The sequence below is a fragment of the Zalophus californianus genome, chromosome 1 (genome assembly GCF_009762305.2).
Source record: "Zalophus californianus isolate mZalCal1 chromosome 1, mZalCal1.pri.v2, whole genome shotgun sequence".
Lineage (NCBI taxonomy): Eukaryota > Metazoa > Chordata > Mammalia > Carnivora > Otariidae > Zalophus > Zalophus californianus.
Window position 1 is genome coordinate 137,644,123 of NC_045595.1, and position 14,990 is coordinate 137,659,112.

Genomic DNA, 14,990 nt, shown 5'->3' on the forward strand with positions numbered 1-14,990 from the left:
CCTGTGTCTGCATGAGAGTGTGAGCATTGCTGCGGGGAGAAACGGCTTCTTAGCGGCATTTACCCCAGCACCGAGCACAGGGCATTGCCTGGTGTACCAATAAGAGAAAAATAAAATACCCAAGTCACTTATCGGTGCCTCCAGAATCTCGAACAGAGCTCTGTACTCAAATATCTCTCAGAGGCCTGTTCAGAAACAGGCAAAACTCTGCTGCCCTCTGTCTTCAAAACAAAGACCTGTTCTGTGCACTCCACAGTTTGAAACGAAAGATAAGCTAGCTGACGCATTCCAGACTGAGAAACCGAAACTCATGTGTTTTTTGCTTTTTTTTTTTTTTTCTTATGCCTCTTGCTGGTGGCTGACTAAGACTGAGTTACTCACTAGGCATGGCTTCCCAGCCTCATGGGGGAAAAACAGTTTTAGACGTCCAGACCTGGGAGCAGACATTTCAAGAGCTGATGCAGCAGGAGAAACCCCGGGCCAGATGGACCCTGAAGCTGGATGAGAAACTGGAGCCGGACTGCCTTGCAGAAGGCTGGAAGCAGTACCAGCAGAAAGGATTTGGCAGGTGAGTGAGAGTTGGCTTCTCAGCGGACTTTCTCTGGCAAAGGGGGTCAGTTTAGCAGCGACTGACTGATTCCTTTGAGAGCTTGTTAAAGGAACCAGTGTCTCCAGGATCTCCATTCTTTCGTGGTCATGGTGCTCTTTCCATTTTGCTTAGCCATAACACAGAAAGAAGTTTCTTTTTTTGCTAGGTTTCCTCCCTAAATATTTCTGGAGGTTCTCAAGGAATGCTTCCATATTGCACACATCTGCCCTCCCATTCTCTCACCACCTCCTGTTCCAGACTGCCTCTATCTAGAGACTTCTGCTATTTCTGCCCTCAGTCCTGACTTCCCCAGGCTGCAGCAGCCCTCCTGGCCCAAGCACCAGCCTGGGACCAGGGCCTTCCTTAAAGCCCCAAGAATAGAGGGAGGCCACACAATCACTTTTTTTTTATAAGATTTATTTATTTATTTGTCAGAGAGAGAGAGCAAGCACAAGCAGGGGGAGTGGGAGAGGGAGAAGCAGGCTCCCCACTGAGCAGGGAGCCCGATGCGGGGCTCGATCCCAGGACCCCGGGATCATGACCTGAGCCCAACTGACTGAGCCACCCAGGCGTCCCCACACAAATCACTTTGAACATGACTTTGCTGAAGGCCTGAGGATAATAGAGGGAATGGTGCAGCAAGAAAGATATCTAAAACCTAGTTCCTGGAGTCCGTAAGTAATGCCCCTCCCCTATATATGTCATCTCCCCTCTTCACCCCCAGAGAGCCTGCATACTGCAGGGAGCAATTTCCTTGCCTGGGTCGGGGCGGGGTAGCGGGGGCAGGGAGAAATGTTGACCTGGGCAGCCAGGTCTCCTTTTATGCAGCACACCTCCCCTGTTGTCCTGCAGCCCTCTCTGCCCCACCCTGACTCCATCTGTCCTCTGCTCCATCCTTATGGATTACAAACCATGCCCATGCATTTTCAGACTTCTGTTCCCTTATCATGATATTATGCCTGTTGGGCAGGCCCTTTCCTCCCTCCCCTGTACTCATCCTTCAAGGACCAACTCAAGTGCCACCCCCTCCTTAAAGCATTCCCTGGTCTTCCTAGGCGGAGTAAGGGTTCCTTCATCTACATTCCCATAAGATAATGGTTTTAAATATATATATTTAAAAACAAGCTGGGTATCCCTTTATGACTCAGTTTCCTTCTCTTGACATTGGGCTCAATAATGCCTCCCTCAGAGGGGAGCTTTAAAGATGAAGTGGGATAATATTGCAGCCCCTATTACAGTGCCCCCCACAAAGTAGTTGCTTTATACGTTTTCTACGATCATGAGGAGGACCGAATTTTGCTGGCAGATGGCAGAACTACTTTTCCCTCTGAGACATCCAGAGATGTTTTAGTAGCAAAGAGGCAAACTTGGGACCACATAGGGTAGAAGCTCAGCGGGTTACAGGAAAAGGCTTTATTAAAAAACACAATCCCTCTCATTCTTATTTGGCAATTTGTTAATATCATATGCACCTTCTCATATTGGAAGAAATCTTAGAGACCAAGACCAGGCCCACCTCCTTCAGGTCAACAATCACCTGAAGGCACAACAGCCTTCTTCCTTCTGTCTGCAGGTTCCAGTGTTCCTCATGCCAGCGAAATTGGGCTTCCGCGCAAGTGCATATCCTCTGTCACATGCACCTGGAGCCCCAGAAGTCCCAGGGCCAGGTGATTATGCGGCTCTTTGCTCAGAGGTGCCAGAAGTGTTCCTGGTCTCGATTTGAGAATCCTGAGTTCTCCCCAGAGAGTGCCATGCGAATTCTGAAAAACGTGGTACGGCGTATTCTGGAGAAATTCTACGGGAACGGCTTTAGGAAGTTTCCGGAGCTACCAATCGTCCGGGAGGTGCCTTTGGATGGGTCCCATGACACAAAAAATTGTGAAGCATGCACCCTGGGCTGCTGTTTATGGAGGTCACGAAGCAACGTGACAGAGCCATCAATATCCCCATCCTCCTTTATGGATATTAGGAGTTCCTCTTGTCACATTGGTGACGTGTCTGGCCAAAACCAGGAGTGTGGGTCTAACTATATCTTGAAGGAGTCAGGGTCCAGCCATACCACTGCTGAGACCCAAGCTCCTGGAGCAGGGCCTCAGCCCAAAGGGGAGACTAGTAGACCGCCCACCCCAATGGCAGATAGGCAGGCCACACAGGAAAATTCACAACCCACACAGGAGACAGCACCACAGACACCCTGGAGGACATACTCTGAGGTTTTAAGGATGGCCCGCCAACAGTCTACGCAGCAGTCATTCTCACAAGCCACATGGACCATGCCAAGGATAATCTCGAGGTCTACAATAGGGTCATACCCTCAGACTAGAGGAAGAACAGCCCCCTCTACACTAGGGTCACACCTACAGCTTACACGGAGGACAGCTAGGGGCCTCGTGATCCTCAGTAGAACTCAAGCTACCTGGAGACGTTCATCCAGATACTCCGTTCCAAACACCCATCACATATACCCTCATTCAGTGCAACGAGATGTATTCTTTGACCTGGATATATTTTTCTACTTCTGGATCTGTATTATTTTGTTCTTTGTCTTTGTAGGCAAATATTCAGAAGCAGAAAAAGGGAAATAAGTTTATCTTCTTTTCTTCTGTCTTAATTCCATGGTAATCAATGAACTGGTTACCATTTATTTTTATTTTTTAAAGATTTTATTTTATTTGACAGAGAGAGAGAGACAGCGAGAGAGGCAACACAAGCAGGGGGAGTGGGAGAGGGAGAAGCAGGCCTCCCGCAGGGCAGGGAGCCCAATACGGGGCTCGATCCCAGGACCCTGGGATCATGACCTGAGCCGAAGGCAGACACTTAATGACTGAGCCACCCAGGCACCCCAAGAACTGGTTACCATTTTAATATGACACAGAATATGCTTTGAGATCAAGTAGGGTCACGTTTGAAAGAATAAACACCAGATCTAGTTTCCTAGATCTCCTTAGCAGATAGTCTAAAACATAACCTAGAAGAAAATGGACCAATAATAAATATTTGTTGAATCACTAAAAGCTCTTCATGCATTCATCCACTCATTCATTTCTCTCTCTCTCTTTATGTATATCTTGACATATCTTCACAAGAACTGAGGGTCCTGAGTGTTAACAGAGAGTTATTGTGGTAGGCAGAATAATGGCCCCCCAAAGATATCCATTCCCTCTTTCCCAGAACCTGTGCATATGTTAATTTACATGGAAAAAGGACTTTACAGATGTGATCAATTTAAGGATCTTGAGATGAGGACCTTATCCTACATTATCAGGATGGACCCAATGTAATCACAATGGTCCTCATAGGAGGGAGACAAGAGTGTCAAAGTGGGGAAAAAGGAAATTTAATGGTGACAGCAGAGCTTGGAATGATGGGCTTGGAAGATGGAAGAAGTGGCCATGAGCCAAGGAATGCAGACACGTCCTAGAAGCTCATAAAAACAAAGAAACAGATTTCCCCTCAGAGCCTCCAGGAGGAACCAGCTCTGCTGACACATGACCTCAGCCCAGTGAGACTGATTTTCGACTTTGGACCCCCAGACCTGTAAGATAATAAATTTGTGTTGTTTTAAGGCACTAAATTTGTGGTGACTTGTTACAACTAAAATAGGAAAGTAATACAGCTATCAATATCACCTCAAGGATCAGGCAATTATGTTTTAGGTATGCTTCAGTTTTAACCAAAAAAGAGAGATTAGAAATATTGATAGGGCGCCTGGGTGGCTCCATTGGTTGAGCGACTGCCTTTGGCTCAGGTCATGATCCTGGAGTCCCGGGATTGAGTCCCGCGTCGGGCTCCCCGCTCGGCGGGGAGTCTGCTTCTCCCTCTGACCCTCCCCCCTCTCATGTGCTCTCTCTCTCTCTCATTCTCGCTCTCTCAAATAAATAAATAAAATATTAAAAAAAAAGAAATATTGATATGCCGGTCCCCTCTTATTCTTCCTTCTCCCCTACTTAAGTCTATGCCCAAGTGCCCCCATCCAGAAGAGACTTCCTTTGATTTGGTGACCCCCGGAGCTCTCCTGTTCTTTCACTTCTTCCAGCACTGGATGAGGAAACATGCAAGAGCTTGCCAATCCTGAAATAGTATGATGCATGGCTGCGATTTTCACTCCTGCCAGCCATTTCTACATGCCTCTCAAACCACAGTCACCATGTTTAAAACCAAGCTCATCAGCATCTCTGACTTCCCAGTCCTAATTTGACTCAGTCACCCAAGCTGATCACCTTAGAGCCATCTTTAATTTCTTCTCCCTGTCACCTACACTTACTGTCCCTTGTGTTGTCAAGTCATCTGCTCTCTTCCTATCAGCCCCTCTCCCCAAATAGTCTAAAAGCTTAAATTACTGAGATAACTAGAGAATTTGGTTTTTACCTCATAGGCAATGAAGAGTCATTGCTAGCATTTGAGATGGGCAATTTGAGTGGAATCACATGTTTAAAATATTATATATTTCTAGAAAGAATGGAGTAGAGAATAGAAATAGTGAGGAGTCTGACTTGAGATAGCATAGTGGTAAACACAGAGAGTGGTACCTACAGACAGTAAAGGTCTTTTTTTTTTTTTTAAAGATTTCATTTATTTATTTGACAGAGAGAGACAGCGAGAGCAGGAACACAAGCGGGGGAGTGGGAGAGGGAGAAGCAGGCTCCCCGCTGAGCAGGGAGCCCGATGCAGGGCTTGATCCCAGGACCCCGAGATCATGACCTGAGCCGAAGGCAGACGCTTAACGACTGAGTCACCCAGGCACCCCAGACAGTAAAGGTCTTAAAGGAATTTGAAAACAGTGAAATGTCCGCGGAAAACCCAAGGATAAAAGTATCTCTTTTTCTCTTAGGCCACTCCCACCAGCATGCTCCTTTTATCAGTACCTCCTCCCCAAACCACCCTCCTGTTTTCACACCTTTTCGGTTCCTTCACAAAGAACATTGGCCTGGGGACTAGACACTTCATTTCTAGCCTGGTTATGTTGTAGGACCTGGGGCAAGTCATTATCTTTCCCTGGGCCTCAGTTTCTCTATCTCTAAAATAGGTTAATGTCTTCCAATGAAACATAGTGGATTGAACACATGCATTTCCCTCTGAGCTTCCTTGAAACCTTACTGAGTGATAGTGAAAGGGGGAAGAAAAGGCACCAGTACACAAGGGTAAAGAGACTGCGCAGAAGCCAGAAAACTGCTCGACTAGGGATAGATCACTGACTTAGCAGGGTAGAGAGATCTGGAATAGACATTAGGCAAGGGAAAACTGAGGTGCAAAGCAATTCATATGGCACAATTTCAGGAAGTTCAGAAACTGCAGGCAGCAGTGCCTCTGAAGGTGGGTGTTGAGGCTGCTAAAGTGGGAGGACTGGCTGAAAGCCTTTACAGCAAGTTTCTTTCCTCCACTACTCTGTAGCCTGGTGACCACTCTTAATGGGCTCCAGGGAGAAGAATGGAGGTTTATTCTCTGAAGACTTAGAGGACTCTGGACTAAGGGACTTAGGCGATGTGAAGGGAGAGAGGCCACCCAGCAATTAGAAAGATCGTTCAGGTCTACACACTGACCCTTGGGACTCCCTTACCCTACCACGAAAACTAAGAGCCATGCCAACCTTCGATCTTACCCACCCACTCCTCAAATACACAGGAGAGTGGATGGGTCCTCTTTGGGAACACTTATGAGCTTAAGAGAAAAAACAATATATATCTACTTAAAAGGGTGGTTGGGGGGAGGGCGTTTCATCCAATGGAATGACTAGCTGAAGTGGCTCCAGGGTGAATCCACCAGATACAAAAACCCTACAGAGCTTCTAGTCAACACTTTGGTGTCAGACACCTAATTTGGACAGACTGCCAAGGGGTATTAGATATTTGATATATCTCCAAATGTGAAGGCAAAAAAAAAAAAAAAAAGATTAAAAAAAGTGGAGAGTCAAAGAAAACAGAGATAATTCAAAGATAAGAAAAGGAACCAAAACATATTTCAACAGTAAAGCTATGATTTATGCCTCAGAGAGATAAGGGAAGGTATAATATTCACAAAACAAATTAGATGGATTCTCTGCAGCAACCTCAGGTAAGGCAGCTATCTTTGGCTGGAGGTGAGTCCTTGGGGGGATCTCAACTACAAGTCTTTAGCAGGCAATGCTCCCAAAAGCTGGGGGAATGAGTGCCCTGGTCTAGAAGGCAGGGATCTGGGCAATGGACCACAGCCTCCACTTCGGTCAATATTTTGCACCGCTTCAATCCACTTGCTTGGTATAAATGTTCAGCTGGCAAACTGAGCCCCATCACTGCATCTGTCTTGGGGTGGCACCTAGATATTCACTATCTCCCTTTACTACCCAATCTCTATTGCCCTTACCCAGGCACCTCTGCCGTTCAGGTGACTTACCCGGTGGGGTTATCCAGACCTTCATCCTTGAGGGGTATGGGCCCTTGGTCACAAAGGTCTTTCTCAGTCTGTGGCATCTGCATTTGTCCACCCACTGTCAAAAGTCGACAGAAAAGTACTGAGAGACCCCGGTGGATCATTTGGGTGCCAAATATATTCTTCCTGCCCCCACTGTGTAACAGGAGTCCTATTTCCCTCCGACGGTCAGGAGAGTGACACTTTCTTGCCTGCTGTTCTCTTGGCAAAAGTTCTGTGAAACGACCAGCCATAGCTGGTCATGGGGTTCTTGCTGTGTTCCTTAGTGGGAGCAGTCCCCACCCAGCATGGCCAGACCTGAGGAGACTTGTGTTGTGGTTGGTGGGACACCTTGAAAATGGCACCTGATTTAATGTGAGTGATGGTAAACAGGGTCACCCCTACATCCACCTCTTGATTTCCAGACCCATACACTCTACCTACTGGGACCACACACATAGTGGTCATTGATTCAGGATGTGTACTATACTCTGGTGGATGGTGACTCACCTTTGCAAAGCAGCATCTCCAAGAGGCACCCCAGCTGTCTCTTTAAGAGGCTATGTCATTGATCTGTCAGGCTGGCAGCTTCTGGGTGGTGCTGTATTTGATGAAACCAGGAAATTTCATGCCCTTATCACCTCTGCTATAATTCTTTTGCTACAAATTTGGTCATTGATCTAATGTGATATTATGTGATGTGTTAGTTTGCTAGGGCTGTGAGAAAGAATCTGTTCCAGGCTCTCACCTAGGATCTGGTGGTTTGCTGGCCGTGTTTGGAGTTCCTTGGCTTGTAGGATTGTCACCTTGACCTCGCCCTTCACTTTCATGTGGTGTTCTTCACATGTGCATTTCTGTATCCAAATTGCCCCTTTCTTTTATAAGGACTCCAGTATGACCTTATCGTAACTAATCACTGTCTATTTTCAGCTTTCACCACATAATTGAACTAAACCATTGGTGAACCAAGAGTGGCCTTTTCCCTCCTCTGTTGACCGGTCCTAAGTAACAGCCTCTCCTGAACATGTGATCAGCTGTGAGCTGAAGGAGAGGCACTAGTGCACCAGTGGAGGTCGACCTGGGGGCTGGGCCACGACTTCACCCAGTTCCTTTGTATTCTCTATCCCTGGCTTGTGCTCAATCCCAGGATGCATCACTTCCATATTCTGATGGATTATACTGCGCCTGCATATGACTAAATGGGCCTTTCAGAATCTAGGTCATGATGGGCATCTCTGGCCCCATCATATTTTGGTATCTCACCATCGGGAGTTTTACCTTTATGCAGCCAAGTGGCTTGTAGGAGTTGGTTTTTGAATGGCATGTAATTCTCTGATGCAGATGGCATGGCCTTGCTTCAGAACACAAGTGTTATAAATTATATTTCTCCTACTGGGGACTGATGTAAACACTGCATGGCATGAGAGCTAACTCTAGTACCAAAGGGTCTGCCAGATCATATGGGCCATGTGGTAGGGCATTGCATTGTGGGCCTGCTGCAGAGCCCTTTCCTATTCTGGGTCCCACTCAAAGTTGGCAGCTTTCTCTATTCCTTGGTAAATGAATCAGAGAAGTATGGACTACCAGGTATTGTGCTTCCTTTCAGTGGTGTGAGGGTCAAGATGCACTAATTTGCCTTTCATTTTGGAAGTGTTGTCCTGGCATGCTGCAAATTACTGTACCCCTAAAACCTTTACTGACTTGGCAGGGAATCTTTGTAGGAGTTTGTAGGTGGGACCTCTGGAGGGTGAGGTCTCCAATGCACTTGGCCACTTCTTACTTCTCTGGTCCTATTAAAATGATATCATTGTTGGAGTAAACCAATGTGATGTTCTGCACAAAGTCCAGATGGTTCAGACTCTGTAGATTATATTACGACAGAGAATGAGAGAATTAACATGGTCCTGGGACAAAAGTGTAATGTAAGGGACTATACACTCTATATGAAAAGTACTTCTAAGTACTTTTAAGTACACCTGAGTGTCTTCAGTCGTCAAGAGTCTGCCTTCAGCTCAGGTCATGATCCCAGGGTCTTGGGATCAAGCCCCGCATCGGGCTCCCTGCTTGGCGGGATGCCTGCTTCCCTCTCCCACGCCCCCTGCTTGTGTTCCTGCTCTTGCTATCTCTCTCTCTATGACAAATCTTAAAAAAAAAAAAGAAAAATACTTCTGAGAAAGAATGAATCTATCAGATCAATGTCCATATACCATGTCTCTGAAGCTATGTTAATTTGCTCTAGCAAAAATATCACTTCTGGCACAATGGTTGTAATTGAGATCTCTACTTGGTTGTGTCTCAGATAGTGCAATGTCATCCTCCAGGATTTGATTGGTTTCGCTAGAAGCCAGACCGGTGAATCAAATGAAGACTGGCTGGAGATCACTACCTCTGTGTCTTTTAGGTCTTAAGGGTGGCTCTAATCTCTGCCATTCCCCCTGAGGCATGATATTTTTGGTTTTTATGATACTGTATTGAGGTTTTTGGAAAGAGAAGTCCTCAGCTTTTTTCATTACAGTAGCTCTTACCCCACAGACTGAAGAACCAGTGAAGGGTTCTGGCACCTATCACAGGTGTCCATTCCAATTGTCCATTCAGGGACTGGCAAAATGACCACTGGCTGAGCTACAGATTCAGTGGATCCATCGTGAGCCTGACCTGAGCCAGGACTCAGCTTACTACTTGGCCCCCACATACTTCTACTCAAATAGCAGTCTGTGATTTATTTCAGATTCCTGAGGATCAATATCAATTCAGACCCTGAATCTAAAGCCCTCAAAATGTCTGGTTATTCCCCTTTCCCCAGCACACAGTTACCCAAATAAATGTCCATACACCTCTTTGAGGAAGGATAGGGGATTTTTGCAGCATTCTTCCTCCTTGGGAACCACCCTCTCTTTCAGCCACTGAATTATGGGTCTGAAAAGTAGCTCAGATCTTCCTGAATAAAGAATTCTGATTTTATTTTTAATTGGCTCAGCTGGTCTCAGTCTCCCGATCATCCATTCGTGGTTTCTTTTGATTGTATAAACTGAGAAATACTCTTACTGGTTTCCCACCTATTTGTCCTCTACATAGAGATTAGGAAATAGATAAAACTAGTCGATTGGTCCAGAAGGCCCAATATCCAAACAATAGGAGCTCCAGAAAGAAAAAAACAGAAAATGAAAAGAAAGAAATAATGAAAGGATTACTTTAAAAACCTTTCTTAGAATCAAAGGACATGATTTCCTGATTGAGAGGGTCCACCCCAGGGCCCCCTACACAATGAATGGACAAGGTTCACATCTTGACATATTATTATGAAATTTCTAACACCTGATATAAAAAAGACTTCAAAAGTTCCAGAGAGAAAAACAAGACAAAAACCAAACATATAAAGGACCTAGACTTAAAATGATATTAGTCTTCCAACCTTTCAATATCTCTCTGAGGCATTCATACTTTTGTTTGTTTGCATGATGAGGGAGCGGAAGGCTAGCTGTAGACAAAGCACAAGCTGACACCATGTGACCTTTCCCCCTGCTCCGTGGGATGTGCATGACATTCACCCAGGTAGCTCCCAACTGTCTTTTTTTTTTTTGTAGTTTTGTGGTTTTATTAACACAAATATGACGTGCACAACAAGCTGTCTATTCATTTTCTTCGCTGAACAACCTGGCGTTGGGATTGGTGACTCTGATTGCCAGCTGGGCTGCTCTTTCCACAATAGCTTTGCAGTTCTTGGAGGAGACATTGTGAGCAATCTCTGCATAGCACTGTCTTGATGCCTTGCCAGAGGGGAAAACAACCCTGACCATGGCAAGGCCTCCAGTATCTTGTAGGTCCTCTTTAGCATATGAAAGTTCTTTTGAAAACCTCCCTTTTTCCTTACCTCCCCCAACACCCAAGTATATAATCAGCCACCCCTCACAACCCTGTCACAACAGCTCTCTCTGCCCATGGGTCCTGTCCCCCAGCTTTAAGAAAACCAGCTTTTTGCACCAAAGATGTCTCCAGAATTCTTTCTTGGCCGTTGGCTCCAGACCCCACTTCACCTATATTCCAAAACGACACCATATGGTGCCCAAGTGTGGGGCTTTGAGTCTTATCTGGACTCTTGAGATTCAGCGCAGACTTGGTAAATACTTTTCTCTTCCTTTACTTTCATTTCAGGGGCTTTTCAAGGAGTACGGTCTTACTGGAACACTCTCATGTTGATTGCTCAGGTTCCAATCCTCCAGCCCATCGCTACTCTATGGGAAGCCAGTCTTTTGGCTGGAAGTTAGTACCCTCGCTGGAATGGTAATAAGAGCCAGAAACTTGATGCCCTCTCTTTATTGCTGTTCTTATACAAAATTGTCTGTCTTGGGCACAAGACAACTACCTAAATCACCAGGATGGCTACCAATCTTAAGACTCCCATGTGAGCGTTCCTCCTCATTGGTCTAATGTGATCCCCTCCACATCTCTCCTCTAGCCGCTTCTGGCCACGGGACCTCCACCGGGAGCTGGCCAAAACCAGTACCTGATTGACCTAAAGTCCAACCCGGGACCATTTCTTAGGGAAGAAGGCTGTGATAAAGTTTTAGAATATAAGTGAGGTCTGGTGGTGTGAGGTCTGGAGCCGATGACCAAGAAAGAATTTTTAAGACGTCTCTGTTGCAAAAAGGTGATTTTATTAAAGCCCAGGGACAGGACCCATGGGCAGAAAGAGCTGCTCTGGTTTGTGAGGTGTGGTTGATTATATACTTGGGAGCTGGGGAGGTGAAGACAAAGGGGGTGTTCAGAAGGACTGTCATATGCTAAAGAAGACTCTCAGGATAATGGAGACCTGGTTATTGTCAAGCCAAGGCTGTTTCTCCATCTAACAGGCACTAACATGAAGACAGTTGGGAGTTTCCTGCAGGAGTGTTACATTCCTCCTATCCCATGTCCTTGTCAATGGGCTTTAGGTTTAGAAGAAATTCAGTTTTATTTACATTTCCTTCTACCTCAGCCTTCCTCAATTTTATGGAGGGGAGGGTGATGTTAGGGCTTCAGGAAACTGAGTTATGGGTCTCTGGAAGTTAGGCTATTGATAAGAAAGCTTCTTTCGTATAAATCACTAGGACATTTGTAAACTGAGGGAGACTCCTGTCCTGCAGGACGGTGATCTCTATCAGTTAACCATTTGCTTTTCCTTTAGGGCAGCCAGGAGTGCCTGAGGAATGTCACACATATAGGGGGTGGGGAGGGGGGAGGGTGCCAGCTTCAGCTTTGTCCTCAGCTAGCCTTCTGCTCCCTCATCAGCTCTAAAGACTACATGTGTTTGAATGTTGCTTAGAACCGTGATGGATTTCTTTCTTTACTGTTTTCTGTCAATGTCCTCTACTAACTACTTAAGTTACAAAATTGGGTAATTCCCCCTTGTAAAACTTTTCTAGTATTCTCCATGGGTTAAAAATGGCAGGGTGATAACGCAGCTTTCAGGACATAGGACAGCTCAGTGCGGTGTTTCAGTCCCTTCACCGGGCACCCATCTGTAGCCTAGGATGCACGGGGAAGGGGAGGGATGCCAGCATCCTTTCCGGGTCTTTTATGGCAGGAATGCCTTCGTGATGAAGCACGATCGTGATCAGTAGTGATTTTTTGCTTGAGGGATGCTTCTGGTTGCTTTTGACACATGGAACCTCTGACATATCCTGCGTGGGATGCCACCGGGGAGTCAGGGGTGATTTTGGTAATGCACCTTCTCTACTTTTCCAGGAGCGTGGCCTCTGTAGGCTGCTGCTTCACTTAACCCACTGGAAACAATTCAGATTGTAAAACTTAGGAAAGGACGGATCTCCTGTAACACTGCACGGCCTCAGTGGGATCTGTCAGTTAGACCTCTTCTGCAGGAAACAGGGCAAATAGAGGTATCCTAGGTCCATCTAGGCTTTAGGGGTTCTAAATCAGGACTCAGACCTAAGGGCCTCTTGCAGAATGTGTTTGGCTAGTAAACTTCCCCCCATCCCTGACATATTGGATGATAATTATCTAAATAGGCCTCCTCCCAGTAAACCTACGTTGCTGGAAGAAATACAGGCCATCCCAGAACTAAGGGGATTCTTGACTCTCTCTCTTTCACTGTTTTCCTAATAGATGTGGGAGCTTCTCCATCACTCATTTCCCAGGTTAACGGTTATAACTGGGGCCAGCTGTGGTTAGTCTACTTCAGAATTGGGACTTTAAGGAATATTCCCAAGCAGCTGCTGAAACTCCCTTTGTTTCAGGGACATTCCCTGCCTTCTCCAGCCCAGCATGGATTGCCTATTCCCCCTTGTTGGTGGGAAAACATGGCATTTGTGCCTCTTGAAGCAGGAGAGCTAGGTTCTTGTCTCATGGAGTCGAAGAATGAATCTCGCGGACAAAGGAGGGTGAGTAAAGTGTCAGAAGTTTATTAGTCAAGGATACAGAAAAAAGCCCTCTGGAATGAGAGGGGTCCCAACAGGGTTGCCACTGAGGGCTTTTAGGGTTGGTCTTTTATAGAAAGCAAACCAGGGAACTTAAATCTTTTCGACTTCTCTACTGACAGCAACTTTGTGTAAAGAGGACTAGTGATAACATCTTTTTAAAAAAAATAAGATGTTATTTATTCATCTGAGACAAAGAGATACAGAGAGAGAGGAGAGAGCATGAGCAGGGAGAGAGGCAGAGGGAGAGGGAGAAGCAGGCTCCCTGCTGAGCCAGGAGCCCAATGTGGGGCTCGATCCCAGGACCCTGGGATCATGACCTCAGCCGAAGGCAGATGCTTAACCATCTGAGCCACCCAGGCGCCCCTAGTGATAACATCTTTAATGGCTTACTTTTTTTAGGGTCTGTTTATTTTCTGTTGGCCACAAGAGACTGTCATAAATAAGACTCCCCCCCTCAGACACCTAGGGCAGGGTGATCTGGAGAGTTCCCTTATCTCTGGTTTCCTTACACCTTCACGTTGTTGAGATTTCTGTGAGCCTAATCATGGAGCCCCCTATCTATCTCTCCCTACCTAGCCCTGCCTGTCCATTTTTCACTCTGTTGGAGCTGATGAGCTCTAGAACCTGGAACCCTTTTTCTACCTTCTGGCAGCCTTCACTTCTGCCTTCCCCTCCCCCTCCTCCTATTTCCGCACCACCTTGGGTGGGCTTCTAGGCCTTCTAGACAATCCTCAGTGGCTCCTCCTCCTCCCCTTGCTGTCAAGGAGCAAAGAAGAGCACCCCCTGACTTAACACCACCCACTCCAGATTTCCCCACCAGTGTCTCAGGTAAAAATTGACAATGGGGAGCAAACTGACTTTTAAAAAAGGATCCAGGTGGAATATAATTCAGTATTTAAACTAATTTAAGTTTGTTGGTTTAATTAAAACAGACATGTCTTTAGAGTTATCAGCATTAAATGTGAAACTTTCATTCTACCGAGGTTTACTAAAGGTCAAATAAGCTCGTGTTATCTCTGTTGCAATTTGTTAGCAAAAAGACGACCTAAAATGATGGTTAATTTTGTCTGTCTCAAAGTTTTCATGGGTAATTGTAAAGATAGCTTTCAAAGTGTTTGGTAACCTGAAACTTTAAAGTTTTGCCTGGATGAGATTAAATTCATTGGAAATCTGGGTCTTTTCCAAAATAGGATAAAGTGCTAAAGCATTGAGTACTGGATGTAGCTTTGTGTTTTTGGCTACTTATTGCAAAGAACCTAAGGATATTTGAGCCTGTTGGTAAACATGCTTTGTGCTTAACTGATGCACAAATTTGCCGTCCAAAAAGTTTTGGTGCAACAGTTCACAATTGGTCACTACTTAGTTTTCACTGGAGACTAAGGTTTCTAGGAGGGCAAAATTCTACTAAATGTAATTAAGATTGATGGAAATAAGGGAAGCAACTCTGTATATAGAAAAGCAGGAGAGGGGTGCCTGGGTGGCACAGCTGGTTAAGCGTCTGGCTCTTGATTTCACCTCAGGTCATGATCTCAGGGTTATGGTATCAAGCACCACATTGGGCTCTGCCCTGGGCATGGAGCCTGCTTAAGATTCTCTCTCTC

The 14,990-nt window shown here is 45.8% G+C and overlaps 1 protein-coding gene across 2 annotated transcripts; it reads left to right on the top strand.

Moving 5' to 3' along the window:
* The first annotated feature begins 373 nt into the window (after nucleotides 1-373).
* On the top strand, nucleotides 374-4,149 carry RTP4 (receptor transporter protein 4). 2 transcript variants are annotated; one of them, XM_027585652.2, is made up of 2 exons: nucleotides 374-568; nucleotides 2,163-4,149. In XM_027585652.2, exons 1-2 carry the CDS (start codon nucleotides 387-389, stop codon nucleotides 3,172-3,174), a joined length of 1,194 nt encoding a protein of 397 aa, XP_027441453.1. In that variant the 5' UTR covers nucleotides 374-386; the 3' UTR covers nucleotides 3,175-4,149. The 2 variants fall into 2 exon arrangements, with proteins under 2 accessions (XP_027441453.1, XP_027441452.1); XM_027585651.2 differs by having other exon boundaries at nucleotides 375-568; nucleotides 2,142-4,149.
* Nucleotides 4,150-14,990: the final 10,841 nt, after the last annotated feature.